This window comes from Olea europaea, unplaced genomic scaffold (assembly GCF_002742605.1).
Source record: "Olea europaea var. sylvestris unplaced genomic scaffold, O_europaea_v1 scaffold2842, whole genome shotgun sequence".
Classification (NCBI taxonomy): domain Eukaryota; kingdom Viridiplantae; phylum Streptophyta; class Magnoliopsida; order Lamiales; family Oleaceae; genus Olea; species Olea europaea.
The window spans coordinates 45,145-62,561 of record NW_019246933.1 but is presented as its reverse complement, the minus strand read 5'-3'; the positions used below and the strand labels follow the sequence as shown (position 1 = coordinate 62,561).

Below are 17,417 nucleotides of genomic sequence, written 5' to 3'. Positions count from 1 at the left end.
TATAATATTTTCTAGGTTGAAAATTAAATTAATCAAACACATTTAATTGATAATTTTTATGTAAATAAGTTCTAGACAATTAAATTACCTAGAATATATTTTCTTTCCATACAAATTCTAGACTTGCAATCAAATGTACTCTAATGTTATTCATACAAAGCAAATATTTTTTTAACATTATTCATCTAAATTTTACTATAACTTCAGAATCTGTCCTAATTGTAAATTCAGTATTTAAAAATAATTTAAAGTTTTCTATACTATGTATGATAGTCATTATTTCATAATCTAAATTAGTTAAATACTTTCCTTTTTATCTTGTATTTTTCATTAGCATATTTACAAATTTGTTCTTTTTTTTATCATTATATTTATTTTGTTTGGAATATAAAATTCCTCATCATCTTAATTCACATCATCTGTTTTTATTATTTTATATTCACTATCTAATGGTAATTCTAATGGTGGTAAATTTTTAACTTCTGATTTTATCTTTTTAACTAATTTTATATTCGATTGATTAAAATATTTTTGTCTTTTACTAGACAATTTACTATACAATGGTCCTACTTTCCTTCTTAAATTTTTTAATAAAATGTCTAGCATAATTTAATATTCTTAAAGAGGCTTGTAATTTCTTGGTTTCTTCAATTTTGTCTGAAAATTGTAAAATTGTCTGTATTATATGTGGCTGTAACTAAATCTTTCCCTCTCCTAAAATTATTCCTAAAAATTCAATTTTTGTTTATTTATTTACATTTTCTTTTTACTTATAATAAAACAATTTTTTATAAATTTATTCAAGGTTATCTCTAAATGTTTCATATGTTCTTTATAGTTTTTACGATGTATTAGAATATCATCTATATATACACAAACAAATGGAAGAGAATTAAATATATTATCCATCTTTCCTTGAAAAATAAAGGGTACATTTTTTAATCCAAAAGGCATGACTAACTATTCAAAGTGTTCTAATGGAGTAGTAAAAGCTATCTAAGGAATAGATTCTTTTGCCATTTTTATTTGCCAAAATCCAGATTTACAATTAAATTTAGAAAATATTTTGCTATTTTGTATTTTATTTATTAGCATATCCTTATCTGGTATCTTATATCCATCCTCTACAGTATTGTCATTTAATATTTTATAGTTTATAATCATTCTTTTTTTCCTCTTTTTATTTCACTATGATTTCTAACCATAAAGACTGTTGATCTGTGTTGACTACTAGATGATTTTATTACTTTTAAATCTAATGATTCTTTAATTTGTATATTAAAATTTTATGTATCTTGATTCGTATGTTTATTTCTGCTATTCTAATTTTTATATTTTCATTTATTATTTCTAATTTAGCTTCTATTTTATTTTTATCCCAATGTTTTATACGGTCTTCTCCTATTATTTGAATATTTTAAACTAATTCTAAAATTTTGTGTATACTATCTATCTTAGAAGATGTCTTGTTAAAAATTATTGATTCTTTTTTTTTTTTTGGTATAAAATATGTTTTTAAAGTTTATATAGATAAGTTATATAAAAATTCTAAATTTCTTCAATTTCTAGTTCTGGGTATGGTTGTAAGGGTCCACCACGCTCAGCTCGCAACTCTAATGATTCTATAGTATTAATAATAGAAGTGTCTTTTCCAAAAATTTTGACATTAGGAGTAATTGTTAAACTTTCATTTCTACTTAACAAAAATTTTATATCTATAACAAACTCATCTTTTATTAATACGCTTACTAATGTAGTCGTTAAACTATATTGTCTTTCTTGAAATTTAATCTTACAGTCATCAAAAAGTCTATTTTCGAATCCCATTTTACTACCGTCCATTTGACTTTCTCTTATTTCATATTCTAATTCCTGTCTACAATTTTCTGACACTAAATCTTTTCTAATTATATTAAATGTACAACATGTATCTATAAATGCTATCAAATTTAATTTTATCATTTTGTTTATTTGTAGTTCTATAGGTATTCTGATACTTTTTGTCGTATTTACTCTAGATATTTGACAAATTATTTCTTCTTGATTTTCTATTTCCAAATAATTATTTTCAGTGTAATTATCTATAGGCTGTTTTCCTTTTGTTTCTAGATTTCTGATCTTGTATTGTATTTCTCTTAATGTTTCGTGTATTTTATCTATTCTATTATTTGTATCTATTATTTCTATACTTTCACTATAGTTTTATTATTATTATTATTATTTATTTCTTCTTTAATACCTACACAATTATTACATTGGATTTCTAGACAATTCTTACACTGATTTCTATTTTTGTGTCTTGGGTATATTTTACATATTTTACATTTATTCATCATTGATCCTTGTCCTCTAATCCAATCATGGATACATTCTTGTACTACATTCATCATCTTTATATTTAAAACTGAAAAATCTAGTTATTTTAAGCTATCATAATTGTCTTCAGAATTGCTTGTTATTTCTAAATTAAATTATCTAACTCTTCATTTGTGTAAATACTATATACTGAGTTACAAGATTCATTATCAAATAATTTTATTATTTTACATTGTATTTCTATTAATTATCATAGATTTAACAGCATTTTCTTTATTTTTATATTTATTTGGCATTTGTTAGCAAAATGTCTAAGGTCTTCACAAATATAACATTTACAATCTTTTTTAATTTTTGGTTTTCTAACATATCTATTATAATTTGGTCTTTTATTTTTATAGTATGTCGTACTTGGTCTAATATTATATTTCTTTTTATTTTGATATTGTTTTTATATTTTTGTTTTTTAATCTTTTTTATACATTTTTTTCTTTCTTCTTCTATAATTATATGTCTGTGGTGTATATAAATCTGAGCAAAAAGAATAATTTAATTTCTTTATTTGCTTTCTAACTACTTCTTCTACACAATATTCTTTCAATTTATCAATTATAGATTTTATAGTGACACTTATAGTTATTTTCCTTGTTGGGTTTGACTCTTTATCTTTTCTAATTTTATCATTCCATGGTGGTGGTATCTTTCTATATAATCTTTCAAGTATAGGGTAATCTAGAAAAATGACAATTAAAAGAAAGTCTTGTAAGAAAAAGACTTGTAGCAAAAAGACTTTTGAAAATTTTGTCTTACAAAAATTTACACGCGTTTTGAAAATCTAGCAATAAATAAAAAGTCTACTAGCAATTAATTTTTGAAGACAAAAAGTTAAAAAATTCTACACCAATTTATTTTATCTTTGCTACTAAAATTCAATAGCTAAAAATGTCTAACTAGTTCTACTAAAATTTCTTTTATTATTTTCTCTTATAATTTTTGCTCGTTATTGTCGTTCTTTACAATTTTTGGGATATTTTATCAAAAAACTTCGACACTGAGAGATAGAGAATTTAGTGATTTGTTTCTTGATCTGTAAAGAGGGGTCACCTCTATTTCTATCTAGAGCGCATAAAATATTACTTTCTACAACGACTAATCTTTCTATTTCTCTATTTTCTAAACAAGTATTAATATATTCGTTAAAACTTTCCAATGAACAAGTAAGGCAGTGTAATTTAAATGCATAAAATATTAGAACTTTAAAACGATATGTTTATAATGACTTTCGAGTACTTTACCGTTCAGCAAATTAATTTCTTCAAACTTTTTTTTAACTATCTCTTAGCTTTTTTCTTAACCTTTTGAAAAAGGCTTAAAATTGTAGCAAAAAAGATTTTCATCATGTTTAAAAAGGCTTTAACAAATTTTCACAATTGGGACACAAATTAGCCAACGTGACTCAGAGGATTACTTTATCTTTTGGCTATGGAATCCAGAATAAAGAGGTTAAGAGCGTTAAAAATATGTTTTTGAAACGGAAATACAATATTATTTGTAAATAAATTAATTGATTACTTGGTGTTTCCCCTTTGAGGCCTTGTCTGAAAATAATTAAATTAAACGAAAATTATAAACTAGAGAAGATATAAAAAGAACTTACTTTAATTACAAAATATTTGAATTTATAAGGGTGTCTTTGAATTTACAAATATGGTGGAGATTTTTTAGTATAAGTGTGATAGTGTGCTTTGTGCTTTCTTCGGTGTATTTTCTTTCGTGAGAGGTGTGGGTATTTATAGACGTTGGTATATCACATCTATTCAGTTGGTGTTGTAAATGTGCTATCAATAATTGAAGAATACTGTGCACACTTTACAGTTGTGCGATTTAAAATTAAAGAATAATGTACAATTTTCCATGTGAGTAATTAAGAATGAATTATTTGAGAAGATGATATTGGGAACTTTTGTCTTCATGCCTGACTTTTCTTGAAAAATGTGAATCAACTTTGCAGATTTTTGAAATATGTTTAAAAGCTTTATCTTTACGCCTCTTCTCTTTGACTTCCTGTCTTGTTAATTATTTCTCCATCTTTCTATCTCGTCTGTCTTTATCTGTCCATTATTTCTACCATGGCTTCTTCTAGTTCTGGATCCATCTCATTATCGTTGTTATCAGATATGTATGCTTCCTCTTCTATATCTGATAAGGCTTCTGTAATTTTTCCATTGGTCTCTTGAAATGCCATCAGATATAAATTCTTTTGTTTAATATTTGGTACTAAAATTTTTTCTGCTTTAGTTCTCATGGCAATGTGCTATTGGCAGAAAATAATTCCGTTATTCCATTGTGCTACTAATCTGAAATCATTATTTTGAACTTCCATCATGGTTGCGGTTTCTGATATTCTTCTTTCATAATCAATCTGTCTAATTTTTATTTTAGTATTCGTCCTTGAAGAGGGTCTAAATTTGTTGGCTCCTTCATAAATTAAAATATGATGATAAGTTGGAATTACAGTGCCATTTATTTACATGAGGGGGTATGGAAATGAATTGAATCATTAAGGGAATGATCTTTTAACTGATCAGGAATCTGTTTAAGTTTTGGTGAAAAAATAGAAAAGATATGTTTAATATGTATATAGTATCTATCATACCAAACTGTAAAGTTAGGTAAAAGAGGTCTTCTTTTTCAAAGATTGTATAATCAAATGAAATTGTTGGATAATTGTGTTTAAAGAAGACTGAATTTTGGGTTGCATCGTGTTTGGGACCATGTCTAAGGAAATATCTATTTTCATTATGATAGTAACTTAAAATTTGAGCAAAATCTATGATTTTCTGTACAACGAATTTTTTTATAGAACTTTTAACAATATTGGTGCAATCACCAATTTTCTGTTCTAATTCGTAAAAAGTATTTTCCTGTCCCGCAGCTATAAAATCTGTTAGTTCGATAACTCTTTCTATTTTATTAGGATAATTTCTACTTGTAGATGCAATGTCTTTAGAAATGTGGTTTTCAAGTGTATTTAAGTCTGGCTAAACTATTATGCAATTTAAGAATTTCATTTTGATATTTACTAATAGTTTGTTGAGATGAAGAAATTTGATCTTTGAGAATGCTTTCTAAAATTTAAATTTCTAACAACTTTGGTCATAGTTTCACAATTATCACAAAGTTTTATTGATGAAGATGATGATGAAGTTTGAGAGGGGGTTTGCATGATCTGTCTAATTCATTCGAATATATGAAAATTAAATCCTATCATTTCTCTACAAAAATTTAAAGTTTCTTCAAGAGTATAAAATTCTTTGAAAAGGGGGTCGGGAAAATTTTCTACTTATTGTAGTACTTTTAGCCAATAATTATATATTTCGGACTTTCTACCTCTAATTACTGTAAAGAAACTAAAATTTTTGTTTTCTACTTGATTATGAATCTATTTAAAATGATTAGCTAGAGCATTAATGCTGTCTAATTTTTGTTTAGAATCATGTGCCATCTAGAGATTATCCAGTAGACAACACTCACTTTCTAGTAATTTTTCTAAATTATTTACTTTAAATCGAAGATTAGATCCTTGAGGGGCCACTTTCAAGGTGACATTTCCAAAGTTCATCATCTTTAGATCTATCTGCATCATGAAGATAATAAGTTAGAAAATTAATAACTTGCCTATTTAAATTATCTGTTAAAATATTATTTTTTCCATCAATATGTTCTATATTAATTTTATAACTGCTTAATATCTCATATAATTTCAACCATCTTTTATATCTTATCTTATCAAAATTTATCTTTTTAATAAATTTTACTATAGTTTCACAATCTGTCCTAATTATAAATTCAGTATTTAAAATAATTTAAAACTTTTTATACTATGTATGGTGATCATTATTTCATAATCTAAACTAGTTAAATATTTTCCTTTTATCTTGTATTTTCCGATAGTATATCTACAAATTTTTTCTTCTTTTTTATCACTATATTTATTTGGTTTGGAATATAAAATTCCTTCCCATCCTAATTCATATCCATCTTTTTCTATTATTTTATATTCACTATCTAATGGTAATTTTAATAGTAGTAAATTTTTAACTTCTGCTTTTATTTTTTTAACTAATTCTATATCTGATTGATTAAAATATTTTTGTCCTTTACTAGACAATTTACTATACAGTGGTTTTACTTTCCTTCCTAAATTTTTAATAAAATGTCTAGCATAATTTAATATTTTTAAAAAGACTTGTAATTTCTTGATTTCTTCAATTTTATCTGAAAATTGTAAAATTGCCTGCACTATATGTAGCTGTAATTGAATCTTTCCCTCTCCTAAAATTATTTCTAAAAATTTAATTTTTTGTTTATTTGTTTTCATCTTCTTTTTACTTATAATTAAACCATTTTCTATAAATTTATTCAAGGTTATCTCTAGATGTTTCATATGTTCTTTATAATTTTTACTATGTACTAGAATATCATCTAATATATACACAAACAAATGGAAGGGAATTAAATATACTATCCATCTTTCTTTGAAAAATAGATGGTGCATTTTTTAATTCAAGAGGCATGACTAACCATTCAAAGTGTCCTAATGGAGTAGAAAAAGATATTTAAGGAATAGATTCTTTTGCCATTTTTATTTGCCAAAATCAGATTTACAATCAAATTTAGAAAATATCTTGCTATTTTGTATTTTATTTATTAGCATATCCTTATCTGGTATTTTATATCCATCTTCTACAGTATTGTCGTTTAATTTTTTATAGTTTATAACAATTCTTGTTTTTCCTCTTTTTATTCCATTATGATTTCTAACCATAAAAGCTACTGATCTGTGTTGACTATTAGACGGTCTTATTACTTTTAAATCTAATAATTCTTTAATCTGTATGTTAAAATCTTCTATATCTTGATTCGTATGTTTTATTTTTGCCGTTCTAAATTTTATATTTTCATTTATTATTTCTAATTTAGCTTTTATCTTATTTTTATCCCAATATTTTATAAGGTTTTCTCCTGTTATTTGAATTTTTTCAGCTAATTCTAAAATTTTGTCTATACTATTTATCTTAGAAGATGTCTTATTAAAAATTATTAATTCTTTATTTCTTGATATAAAATCTGTTTTTAAAGTTTTTAAAAATAAGGTATCTAAAAATTCTAAAATTTCTTTAAGAAATTCCTTTTTCCCTTAAAAAAATCTGTACCAAACAATTTTTAAAATCCATTTCCTCTTAATTATGTCATAGCTGAAGCTCAATCCCAAAGGCTAAAGCCCTAGGGACAGGGCCCAAAAACTAAGAAATGTAAGATGCATCCGTTGTACACTTTGCATGACAGCTCTTTCACAAAATATTTTAATCGCTGGCCTCATCCATGCATTTGAGAGAGCTGTCAAAAGTGTTGTATTTATAGCACTTCTCCCAAAAGCTTGTCTCCCAAAACTCGGCCTATTCTACCCAAACCAAAGTAAATTCCTCTGGGGCCCTCAACTTTTCTTGTGTGTGCAGTCATATCTTGTCTTAAAATGACAACATTTAACCCTTGTTTAGTATGGACTTAAATTGAAATCAAAGTTAATAATAAATTTTAACACATATCTTATTGGAACAACTTTTTAACCACACATTTCATAAACTTTTATCAAAATCTACTAGAAATCTGATTTTTAGTTACCTGAAATTGGGGTTTAATGTAAGTTACATGGTCACATTTTGTTTTTGAAGGAGTAGTGTTATTTAACATCATTATTGTTACACACCAATTTATATGGTATTAGTGATATTAAATGAAAGAAACAATTAAATGAGAAATATAATTGACATTTAATTGAGCCACTACATAATACCACCTAGTTTGGTATTGTAACATTAGTGATATTTCAAAAAAATAATTTTAGATAATTTAATCATTTTATTAAAACATTACGAGAGTGTCACGTGGACTTTTAACGTCTAAATAGACATTTTTTATCAAGTGCAAATGCCGTTCAAGCAATGTTAAAAAGTTTGGGACTTCGATGCCACCACTTAAGGAAAAGGTTGGTGACCTCTTGAGGAATTTACCTAAAACAAACGGGCAAAATATGCACTCTACCATCCCCAAATTACCAGCAAAAGCAAAGCACGGGGTTTCTGCGGGGGGGAGAGAGAGAGGAAGATCAAACTCATAACAAGCGATTACTTGTAAATCTGCTAAGTTTCCAAGATGAGTACCATGAAGTTTTGTCGGGAATGGTATGACATTGCCTTGTTCTTACGCATTCACACGCATTTACGAGAGTGTGTGGATGTGTTTGTAATGCTGATTCCAGGGTTTTGATATTATAATTGTTATTGTTGCTTCTATTTGGGAAATTCACCCTCGGATGCTATTCACATGGTTTATATGTATGCAGTAACAACATATTGTACCCGAGGGAAGACAAGGAACAGAAAATCCTCCTCTATGCGTGTCGCAATTGTGATCATCAGGTCCCAAATCTCTCTCTCTCTCTCACACGCGCGCGCGCACACAGAATGTAGCTTTGTTATGCATGTTTTTTATTTTATCTATCTGATTGTTTATTTGAACGTTGATCAATACTAGATGTATTGTTTAAGGACGAACATTTTAAGTTAAAGTTTAGGGTTTAGGGACTAGAACATGTTGAGACTTAGGACATTTACTGGCTGATTAATGTTTGGTAAACTCATTTTTCATTCATGTATTTGTATGTGAAAGAAAAATGGTTCGTACACGGAAGGTAGATCTTTGAGGCCTTGGGCACCATGCTTTTGGAACGGGTGAGTTATATACAAGCCATTTTGGCTGGTTTGCTTAATGGCAGTTAAAGTTATGAAATTGTCTCTACTGTTACTAAGACTAATTGTTGTGGTTATTTAGTATCTTGTGAAGTTTGTCTAGTATACTTCTGTGGAAATGATTTGGAAAGAATAATGAAAAGAAAATCTTGATTGATTCTTATCAAGAAAAGAAAATCTTGATTGATTCTTATCAAAGAAAGAAGTGATTAAAGGTTGATATTCTTGCCTTCGTGGCAGAATAAGAAAATAACTACAATACCATTAGTGTGCATCTATAGGATATGCTTACTCTCCCTCTCTTGAATAGGTCTTAAAATAATACTGATGCTAAATCTTGACTCCCATTACAGAGACGCGCTAATGTTACTATACAACATTAGGGAGTTTGACATTGGCGAGACTTTACATTCTAAGTTCTTATATGGCATGCCTTAGTATATTTTAATTTTTATGAATACTACTCAATACTATCAAACTATTCTCCATAGACTAAGAGATACATGCCTGCCTTCCAGTTTCAAAGCTTATCTTTTGTTCAATGCTTTTCTCTCTGTACTCTTAATGGCTGGATTCTATTATTTTTGTGATAGAGTCCCACCTGCTTCGATGGGAATAACACTCAAAACATAGTGAAATGAATGGTTTATTAATGAAATCAGATGAAGGAAAACCGAAAAGATACAAGTTCAGGGCTATTTGAGAGGCCCTGTCTCTCCTCCCTACTCTCAATAGAAAACCAGGTTTTTCATGCCCTTCCTGCCTATTGTCTCACCCTATTTATTTATGTTGTAGATTATTACATTTTTACCCCTCACTAACAAACTCAACTGACTTGGCTGAATCTTTAGTATCATTGCTCTTCTTTCTTCTAGCATATGTTAACCGGATCGGTGGCCTATCATCACCTGCCGCCTCGAAATCCACCTTGTCCTCATGGTGGAAACTAGGAAATTGCAACCTGACTGTATCAAATGGTTCCCAGCTGGCCTCGAAATCAGGCAAATTCTTCCACTTTATTAAAACATCAGGTCCCCCCACTGTGTTGACAGAGTTTGGGCACACACCCAGCACTGCTTCTGGTTCCAAAATGAATTCCCCTTCACCAGTTAATTGGGGAGGAAATGATGAGGTCAGCTGCACATTTCCCACTGCCTTCTGGAGTAGAGAGACATGGAAAATCGGATGAATAGTTGCTGTAGTAGGCAGTTTTAGTTTGTATGCTACTTGTCCAATCTTTGATTCCACTTCAAAGGGTCCATAGTACTTAGGAGACAGCTTCTTAAATGGTCTCTTTGCAACGGACTTCTGACGGTAGGGACGTAGTTTGAAAAGACCAGGTCTCCTACCTCAAATTGGATATCACAGCGGTGGCCATCTGCACTCTTCTTCATCCTCTGCTGTGTTCTACTGAGCTAGACTTTAAGTTTTTCCAAAGCCTCATCATGATCTAATAGTAGCTGCTCTACCGAGGAGCTGGCTGTCATACCCTTGTCTAATGGCAGAATTTGAGGTGGCTCATGGCCGTACACAATTTGAAAGGGTGTATACTTGGTTGCGGTATGGAAAAAAGTGTTGTACCAGAACTCGGCCCAGTGTAAATAATGACTCCAGCCCCGCGGTCTATCAGCTGCAAAACACCGCAAATAAGTTTCCAAACACCTGTTTACCACTTCTGTCTGCCCATCATTTTGCGGGTGATAAGCGGTGCTGTGCTTGAGAGCGGTCCCTTGTGCTTTGAATGAGGCATTCCAGAATGTACTCATAAAAATTTGATCCCTGTCACAAACAATGGAACGTGGTATACCGTGCAAACGAACGGCCTCATGTGTGAAAACCTCAGCCATCATGGGGGCGGTGAAGGGGTGCTTAAGACCATTGAAATGCCCATACTTACTCAAACGGTCCACCACCACCAATATAGTCTCAATACCACTTGACCGGGGAAGACCCTCAATGAAATCCATATATACATCTTCCCAAATCATCTTAGGAATTGGCAAGGGTTGCAACAATCCACCCGAGGACAAAGCCATATACTTGTTCTGTTGGCAAGTCATGCGCGCTGCCACATACTCTCTCACCTTCCTCTTCATCCCTTGCCAATACACTTACCTGGCAATTCGTTTATATGTTTTGAGGAACCCCGAATGCCCTCCTACCTTCGTGTTATGGCATTCCTATAGCATAAGGGTGACAAGATGCGAATCACCCGACAATACAATCTTTCCATGGAAACATAGAACTCCATCAATCAGCTTATACCTTGTCTTCACACTGACCCCAGCCTACAGGTCCAACATTAATTTCCCCAGCACTTTGTCAGCCATGACCTCTTTCTTCACCTCTTCAAGTTGCAGAATTTTAGGAGTAGTCAGAGCCAGAATATTCAATGAGGGTTGCATTCGTGATAGAGCATCCGCCACTTTGTTCTCCAAACCCGGGCGATACTGGATGTCGAATTGGTACCCCATGAGTTTGGTGAGCCATTTTTGATGATCATCACCCACCAGCTGTTGTTCCAATAAAAATTTCAAACTATGCTGATCTGTTCTGACCACAAACTGTCTTCCCAACAAGTAGTGACGCCATTTCTGGATGGCGAATACAATGGCCATTAATTCCCTCTCGTAAACTGACTTTTGCCTGATACTCTGGGGAAGAACCTTACTAAAGTATGCAATAGGGTGACCGTCTTGCATCAAGACTGCCCCTAGCCTGTAGCCCGAGGCATCGGTTTCCACCACAAACTGCTTAGAAAAATCAGGTAGGGTAAGAACTGGAACACTGACCATAGATGACTTAAGAGTTTGAAAGGTTGCCTTTGCTTCTTCATTCCATTTGAATCTGTCTTTCTTGAGTAACTCAGTTAATAGCCAAACTAACTTAGCGTAGCCCAGCCACAAACCTTCTATAGTAGCCTGTAAGCCCCAAGAACCCCCGAAGCTTCCTGATGTTGCCTGGGCTCGGCCAGCTCACCATTGCTTCAATTCTCGACTGATCAGCTGCTACTCCTTTTTCAGAAATCACATGACCAAGGTATTCTACTTCCGGTTGCCCAAACAAGCACTTCTTTTCATTAGCAAATAAACGTTGCTCTTGCAACACTTCTAGCGCCATGTTCAGGTGTTGCAGGTGTTCATCAATTGATTTACTGTAAACCAAAATGTCGTCGAAGAAGACAAGGACAAACTTCCGTAGGTAGGGCCGAAATACCTCATTCATCATGTACTGAAAAGTTGCAAGGGCGTTGGTCAGCCCAAATGGCATGACCAAGAACTCATAGTGCCCCTCATGAGTACGAAAGGTAGTCTTATGGATATCCTCGTCTAACTCTGATTTGATGATAGCCAGATTTCAGGTCCAACATAGAGAACACATGAGCCCCATGTAATTCATCTAACAACTCATCAATTGCTGGGATTGGAAAACGGTCAGGCACAGTGACCTTATTTAGTGCCCGATAATCGACACAAAACCTCCAGCTACCGTCTTTTTTCTTTACCAACAAGACCGGGCTCGAGAATGGGCTGAGACTTTGCCGTATGATTCCGGCAGCTAGCATTTCCTTAATCAACTTTTCGTTCTTCTGAACATAAGGGTATCTGTAGGGCTTCACGTATATCATAGTTGCACCGGGTTGCAGGAGAATGGCATGGTCTCGTGCCCTTGGCGGGGGCAGTTTGGCCATTCAAACACCCTGCGATGCTACTGTAGCAACTCCTTAATTGAGTGGTGCACTACTGCTTCGTTGCTCCACCTCTATACAACTCAATTCCAGCAAAATCCCTTGTTCCCCCTCCTTAAAAGTTTTGTCTGGAGACTTCAACGACACTTGCGTCTTACCCAAGCTAGGATCTCCTTGCAATACTATAGTTTCCCCCTTCACCTTAAAGCGCATGGTTAAGGTTCCCCAATTCACTTGCATCCTGCCCAAAGTTTCTAGCCACTTCGTTCCCAGAATAACATTTATACAACTCAATTTTAAAGGTAGGAAGTCCTCAACCACATCAACATGAGGTAGTGAAACTACTATTCCCTGACAAATACCTTCTCCTTTCACAGACAACCCCGTTCCCATGAGAACCCCGTAGCTTGTCGACTCCATAACTCGTAGCCCCAAGTTTTGGACTAGCTCACTCGAGATGAAATTGTGCGTAGCTCCACAGTCAATAAGGACTACCACTGCTTGTCCTGAAATCTACCCTCCCAACTTCATGGTTTTAGGCGCAGTTAACCCAACCACAGATTTGATGGGCAACTCCACCGTATCCCCCACGTGATTTTCAGTCTCCTCCTCGAGTTCCTTCAGCGGTTTCTCCACCTCTTCCCGTTGCACTAACAGTACTTGAAATTCTTGATTTTTGCGCTAGTGACTCGGAAAGAACCGCTCATCACAGTGGTAGCACAAACCTCTCTCCTTCTTCGACTGAAGCTCGACGTCGGTCAGTCGCTTGAAATTCGGCGTTGCTTTGGTGGTTAGCGTCGATCGTTGGGTTGCGACTACCGAAGCTCTGGGAATTATAATCGGGGCCTGCTGGTTGCTTTGGAAGGTTGGTTTCGCTCCTCTTAGGTACAGAGTTGTATAATTTGGGTTGCTCCCAAATAGATTGGCATAAGATGGGGCTGCGTTGGAGGGCCTTGATCTAATTGGGCCTATCAACGCTGGACTCATTCCGGTCCTCGACCCGTTGGGCCATTTCCGTAATTTGGCCCAATCCCTGTGGCCTTAGCATCCTCACTTCAGCTCTAATCACTGGACTCAACCCATTTAGAAAGTTTCCTTCCAAAATCGACTTTGGGATCGCCGGCAAAGGAGCAGTTAACAACTCAAACCAACAGCGGTAGTCTCTCACGGACCCATCTTGTTTTTGAGCCAGAAATTTCTCCAACACGCTACCCTCTTGCGATGGCCTGAACCTCTCTAGTAGTAGTAATTTCAGATCATCCCAACGAATCAAAGGCCGTCGTCCATTTTCCCACTGATACCACGCGAGAGCCTCGCCCTCGAAACAAACTGCTGTTGCCTCGATTTTCTCCCAATCGGAAAACTGGTTGATGTTAAAATACCTTTCTGCTCTGAAAATCCAAGCATCGGGCTCTTCTCCATTGAATACCGACATCTCCAACCGATGGGTACTATTTTCCAACCGCCCCATATCCTCTCGACGCAACCGTCCTTCAGTTCCTCCTATGAACTCCTGTGTTTTGATTTGTGCCTTCGAATCCATGGTCGGATCCGGTGAGTTGGATGAGTTCCCCTTTTCCTTCCTGTCCCTCTCTTGTTCTCCCCACTTTGTCATCACAAAGTCGAGCTTCTCCATTATCATTGCCATATCCCGCTGCATTTCCAACTTTAGTACCTCCACTGCTTCCTATAACCCATCGAACCTTGATTCCAGTTGTCCCACACGATCTGTAATTGTCATGGTCCCAAAAATGATGCTCTGATACCAAAATTGATAGAGTCCCACCTGCTTAGATGGGAGAACACTCAAAATATAGTGAAACGAATGATTTATTAATGAAATCAGATGAAGGAAAATCGAAAAGATACAAGTTCAGGGCTATTTGAGAGGCCCTGTCTCTCCTCCCTACTCTCAACAGAAAACCAGATTTTTCATTCCCTTCCCGCCTATTGTCTCACCCTATTTATTTACGTTTCCTACAACAGATTATTACATTTTTACCCCTCACTAACAAACTCAACTGACTTGGCCGAATCTTTAGTATCGTTGCTCTTCTTTCTTCTAGCATAAGTGAACCGGATCGGTGGCCTATCATCTTGCCATTTTTTGGGTTTCCATTAAGCAGAAAAAGTATCATATTCGTGTGGCTTACTTCTTATCTAGTACACAATTGGGGTCACAAATTTGTGTCCTGGAAACCCTTCATATAATGTTGTTTGCTGCTCTGTGGATACATAGATACATTATGTTAAGCACTTAGTGCTGAACTGAATGTTGATGGATTTGTTCGAAACAAGATTTAGTAGGGTAAGATCTTATAGGGATGTGCTTGTTGGATTAAGGTAATGCTTGAATCTCTGAGTGCGAGTACATTTTTAGAGACTTTTTATGGGATAGAGTAATAATTTTTCTTGTCCCCATGGGCAGTGGTGGGGAGAGGGGTGGTGCTCCCACTAGATTTTGAGAATTTATTTTTCCATTTTCTTTTAAAAGTTTATATAATCTTTTTAATCAAAAAGTACCACAATGAAAATGAAAGCAGATCTTGCATCATAGGCTTCAAAACATCAACGCCCACTCACCGCTTTTTGTCTTTCCAGTTTTCCTACTTTCCAAATTTGCTTTCCCCTGTCAAACCCCACTGCTTGTGCTCCATAATTTCATTTAATCCCCATTCAATGCCCGGTTCATCAGGGAGGTAGACAATTACCACAGAATAAGCAAGCAAAGCCGAATCTTTTAATGTAGGGATCCGAACTAAGGCTGCACTTTTTATTTCTGTTTTGTTACTATCATAATATGTTGATTCAGTATTATAATAACAAATTTATTGGTTTTCACAGTATTTTTCTCCTTCCGTATTTCCAGTTTTCAATAACCAAAATCTCAGGATATTCATACTGGAAAATGAGCCTAATTTCTAAAAGAATTCCTACATACCCACTGAAGATATGATAAATGAAACTGCAATATTTTGTTTAAATCAATTATTCTAGCCGGAAAGACTGTAGAATTTGTAATTTTTTGATGTAATATGGATGTGGCATCATAAATCTAATAGCATTACTTTGAGTGGTTGATAAACATCCACGAAAGCTTTAGAAAGTACGAATCCATGGGCAACTTCTTCTTCTTCCCTTTTTTTTTTTTTTTTTTTTTTTTTAAATATATTATAAAATGCTCGGAAAGGTCCACATAAGACAAAGGGTTTCTGTTGCCGTAGGAAAAAGAAGAAGTCCGACTCCTATTAGCATAGGAACTAGACATATGTTTCTCTTGCCAGATTGGCTTCATCAAATATGCAGGAGTGGAGATAGATTTTTGTTTAGCTTTTTTCTTTCATTCTGTATCGAGGACTTATGGTGCCATCTTCAAACCATCACAGCCTTTTGACAAGCTTCATACTAGTTCCAACCCCAATTCTTCTTTGGCACCTAGCAGTTGTTTATTCTTATTAATAGATTTCTTCCTTTTAAGCAAAAATGCTTTGGACAGTAGGCAGATTTCATTTTAATGTTTAATTTCTATTTCAACATACGACTCTGCAGGAGGTTGCTGATAACAATTGTGTCTACAGAAATGAGATACACCATTCTGCTGGGGAGCGCACCCAGGTCTTGCAGGACGTAGCTGCAGATCCTACTCTTCCCCGTACAAAAGCAGTTCGTTGTTCCAATTGTGGTCATGGAGAAGCTGTTTTCTTTCAGGTATTATTGCTACTCTAATTTTTATTACTGGGAGCTACAAGTTTTACACATTGCCGTCTCTCTTCATTGCTATTATGCCAATTGCCAAGTCTGAAAGTTGTTACTAGTTGGAGCACATCAGAAGTCTTTCTTCGGTTGAGTCAAGTCTTAACTTTCCCATTACCTGTAGCTAGTATTCCTTTAAAGTTGAGTTGATATTGTCACTGCTTTTTGTGAAAGTTGTCGATTTATCATTCATGGCATATTGCAAAGCTTTATTCACGTGCTTTTTCTCCTTTCGATTATTGTGCAGGCAACGGCTAGGGGAGAAGAAGGCATGACTCTGTTCTTCGTTTGCTGCAACCCAAACTGTGGTCACCGCTGGAGGGATTGAAATTGTAAACGGTGAAAACCTACTCTTGATAACTTGGGCAACATCAACTTGGAAATATTATGTGGATGGTTAATGGGAAATGTTAAATATTATGGAAATCGTTGTCATTGTTACTGAAGCTATTCGACTTACCTTTCTTTGAATTGAGCGTTTTCTAGAAAATATTGTTATTTTGTCTCTAAACATCATAGCAATGCACCTTACACCAAGGAGTTAAATGTTTTATCGGTCACTTTAACTTGTATCTACATCACATCTTACTTATTGAAATTTAAAATGCTTTGCAGTGGTCTTTAAATTTAAGCTTTCCTCACACTTTACTTACTGAACTTTAAAATGAATATATATATTGACTAGATAATGAGACTCTCTAAGATGATGATATTGATATTGGTCGAGAAAATATAGTTTATCTAGTTGTCAAAAGATATGTTCCTTAATTTAGATTATATCTTTTTTACGTAGAGAAAATAAAATAAAGCAATTATTTTTTTATTTCGATTGAGATCATAGACCAGAT

At 33.6% G+C, this 17,417-nt stretch overlaps 1 protein-coding gene across 2 annotated transcripts; it reads left to right on the top strand.

Moving 5' to 3' along the window:
* The first annotated feature begins 8,391 nt into the window (after positions 1–8,391).
* Positions 8,392–17,195, top strand: LOC111384103 (DNA-directed RNA polymerases II, IV and V subunit 9A). Of its 2 annotated transcripts, XM_023008338.1 has the most exons (5): positions 8,392–8,561; positions 8,723–8,798; positions 9,049–9,110; positions 16,395–16,524; positions 16,817–17,195. In XM_023008338.1, the coding sequence occupies exons 1-5, from the start codon at positions 8,533–8,535 to the stop codon at positions 16,895–16,897; spliced, it is 378 nt and encodes a 125-aa protein (XP_022864106.1). In that variant the 5' UTR covers positions 8,392–8,532; the 3' UTR covers positions 16,898–17,195. The 2 variants fall into 2 exon arrangements, with proteins under 2 accessions (XP_022864106.1, XP_022864107.1); XM_023008339.1 differs by lacking the exon at positions 9,049–9,110 and having other exon boundaries at positions 8,398–8,561; positions 16,366–16,524.
* Positions 17,196–17,417: the final 222 nt, after the last annotated feature.

Excerpts from the sequence above, each read along its gene's own strand:
- LOC111384103 (XM_023008338.1), top strand. The coding sequence starts at position 8,533 with ATGAGTACCATGAAGTTTTGTCGGGAATG. Across the intron at positions 8,562-8,722 it reads ATGAAGTTTTGTCGGGAATG|TAACAACATATTGTACCCGA; the intron begins GTATGACATTGC and ends ATATGTATGCAG. Across the intron at positions 9,111-16,394 it reads GCACCATGCTTTTGGAACGG|AAATGAGATACACCATTCTG; the intron begins GTGAGTTATATA and ends TTGTGTCTACAG.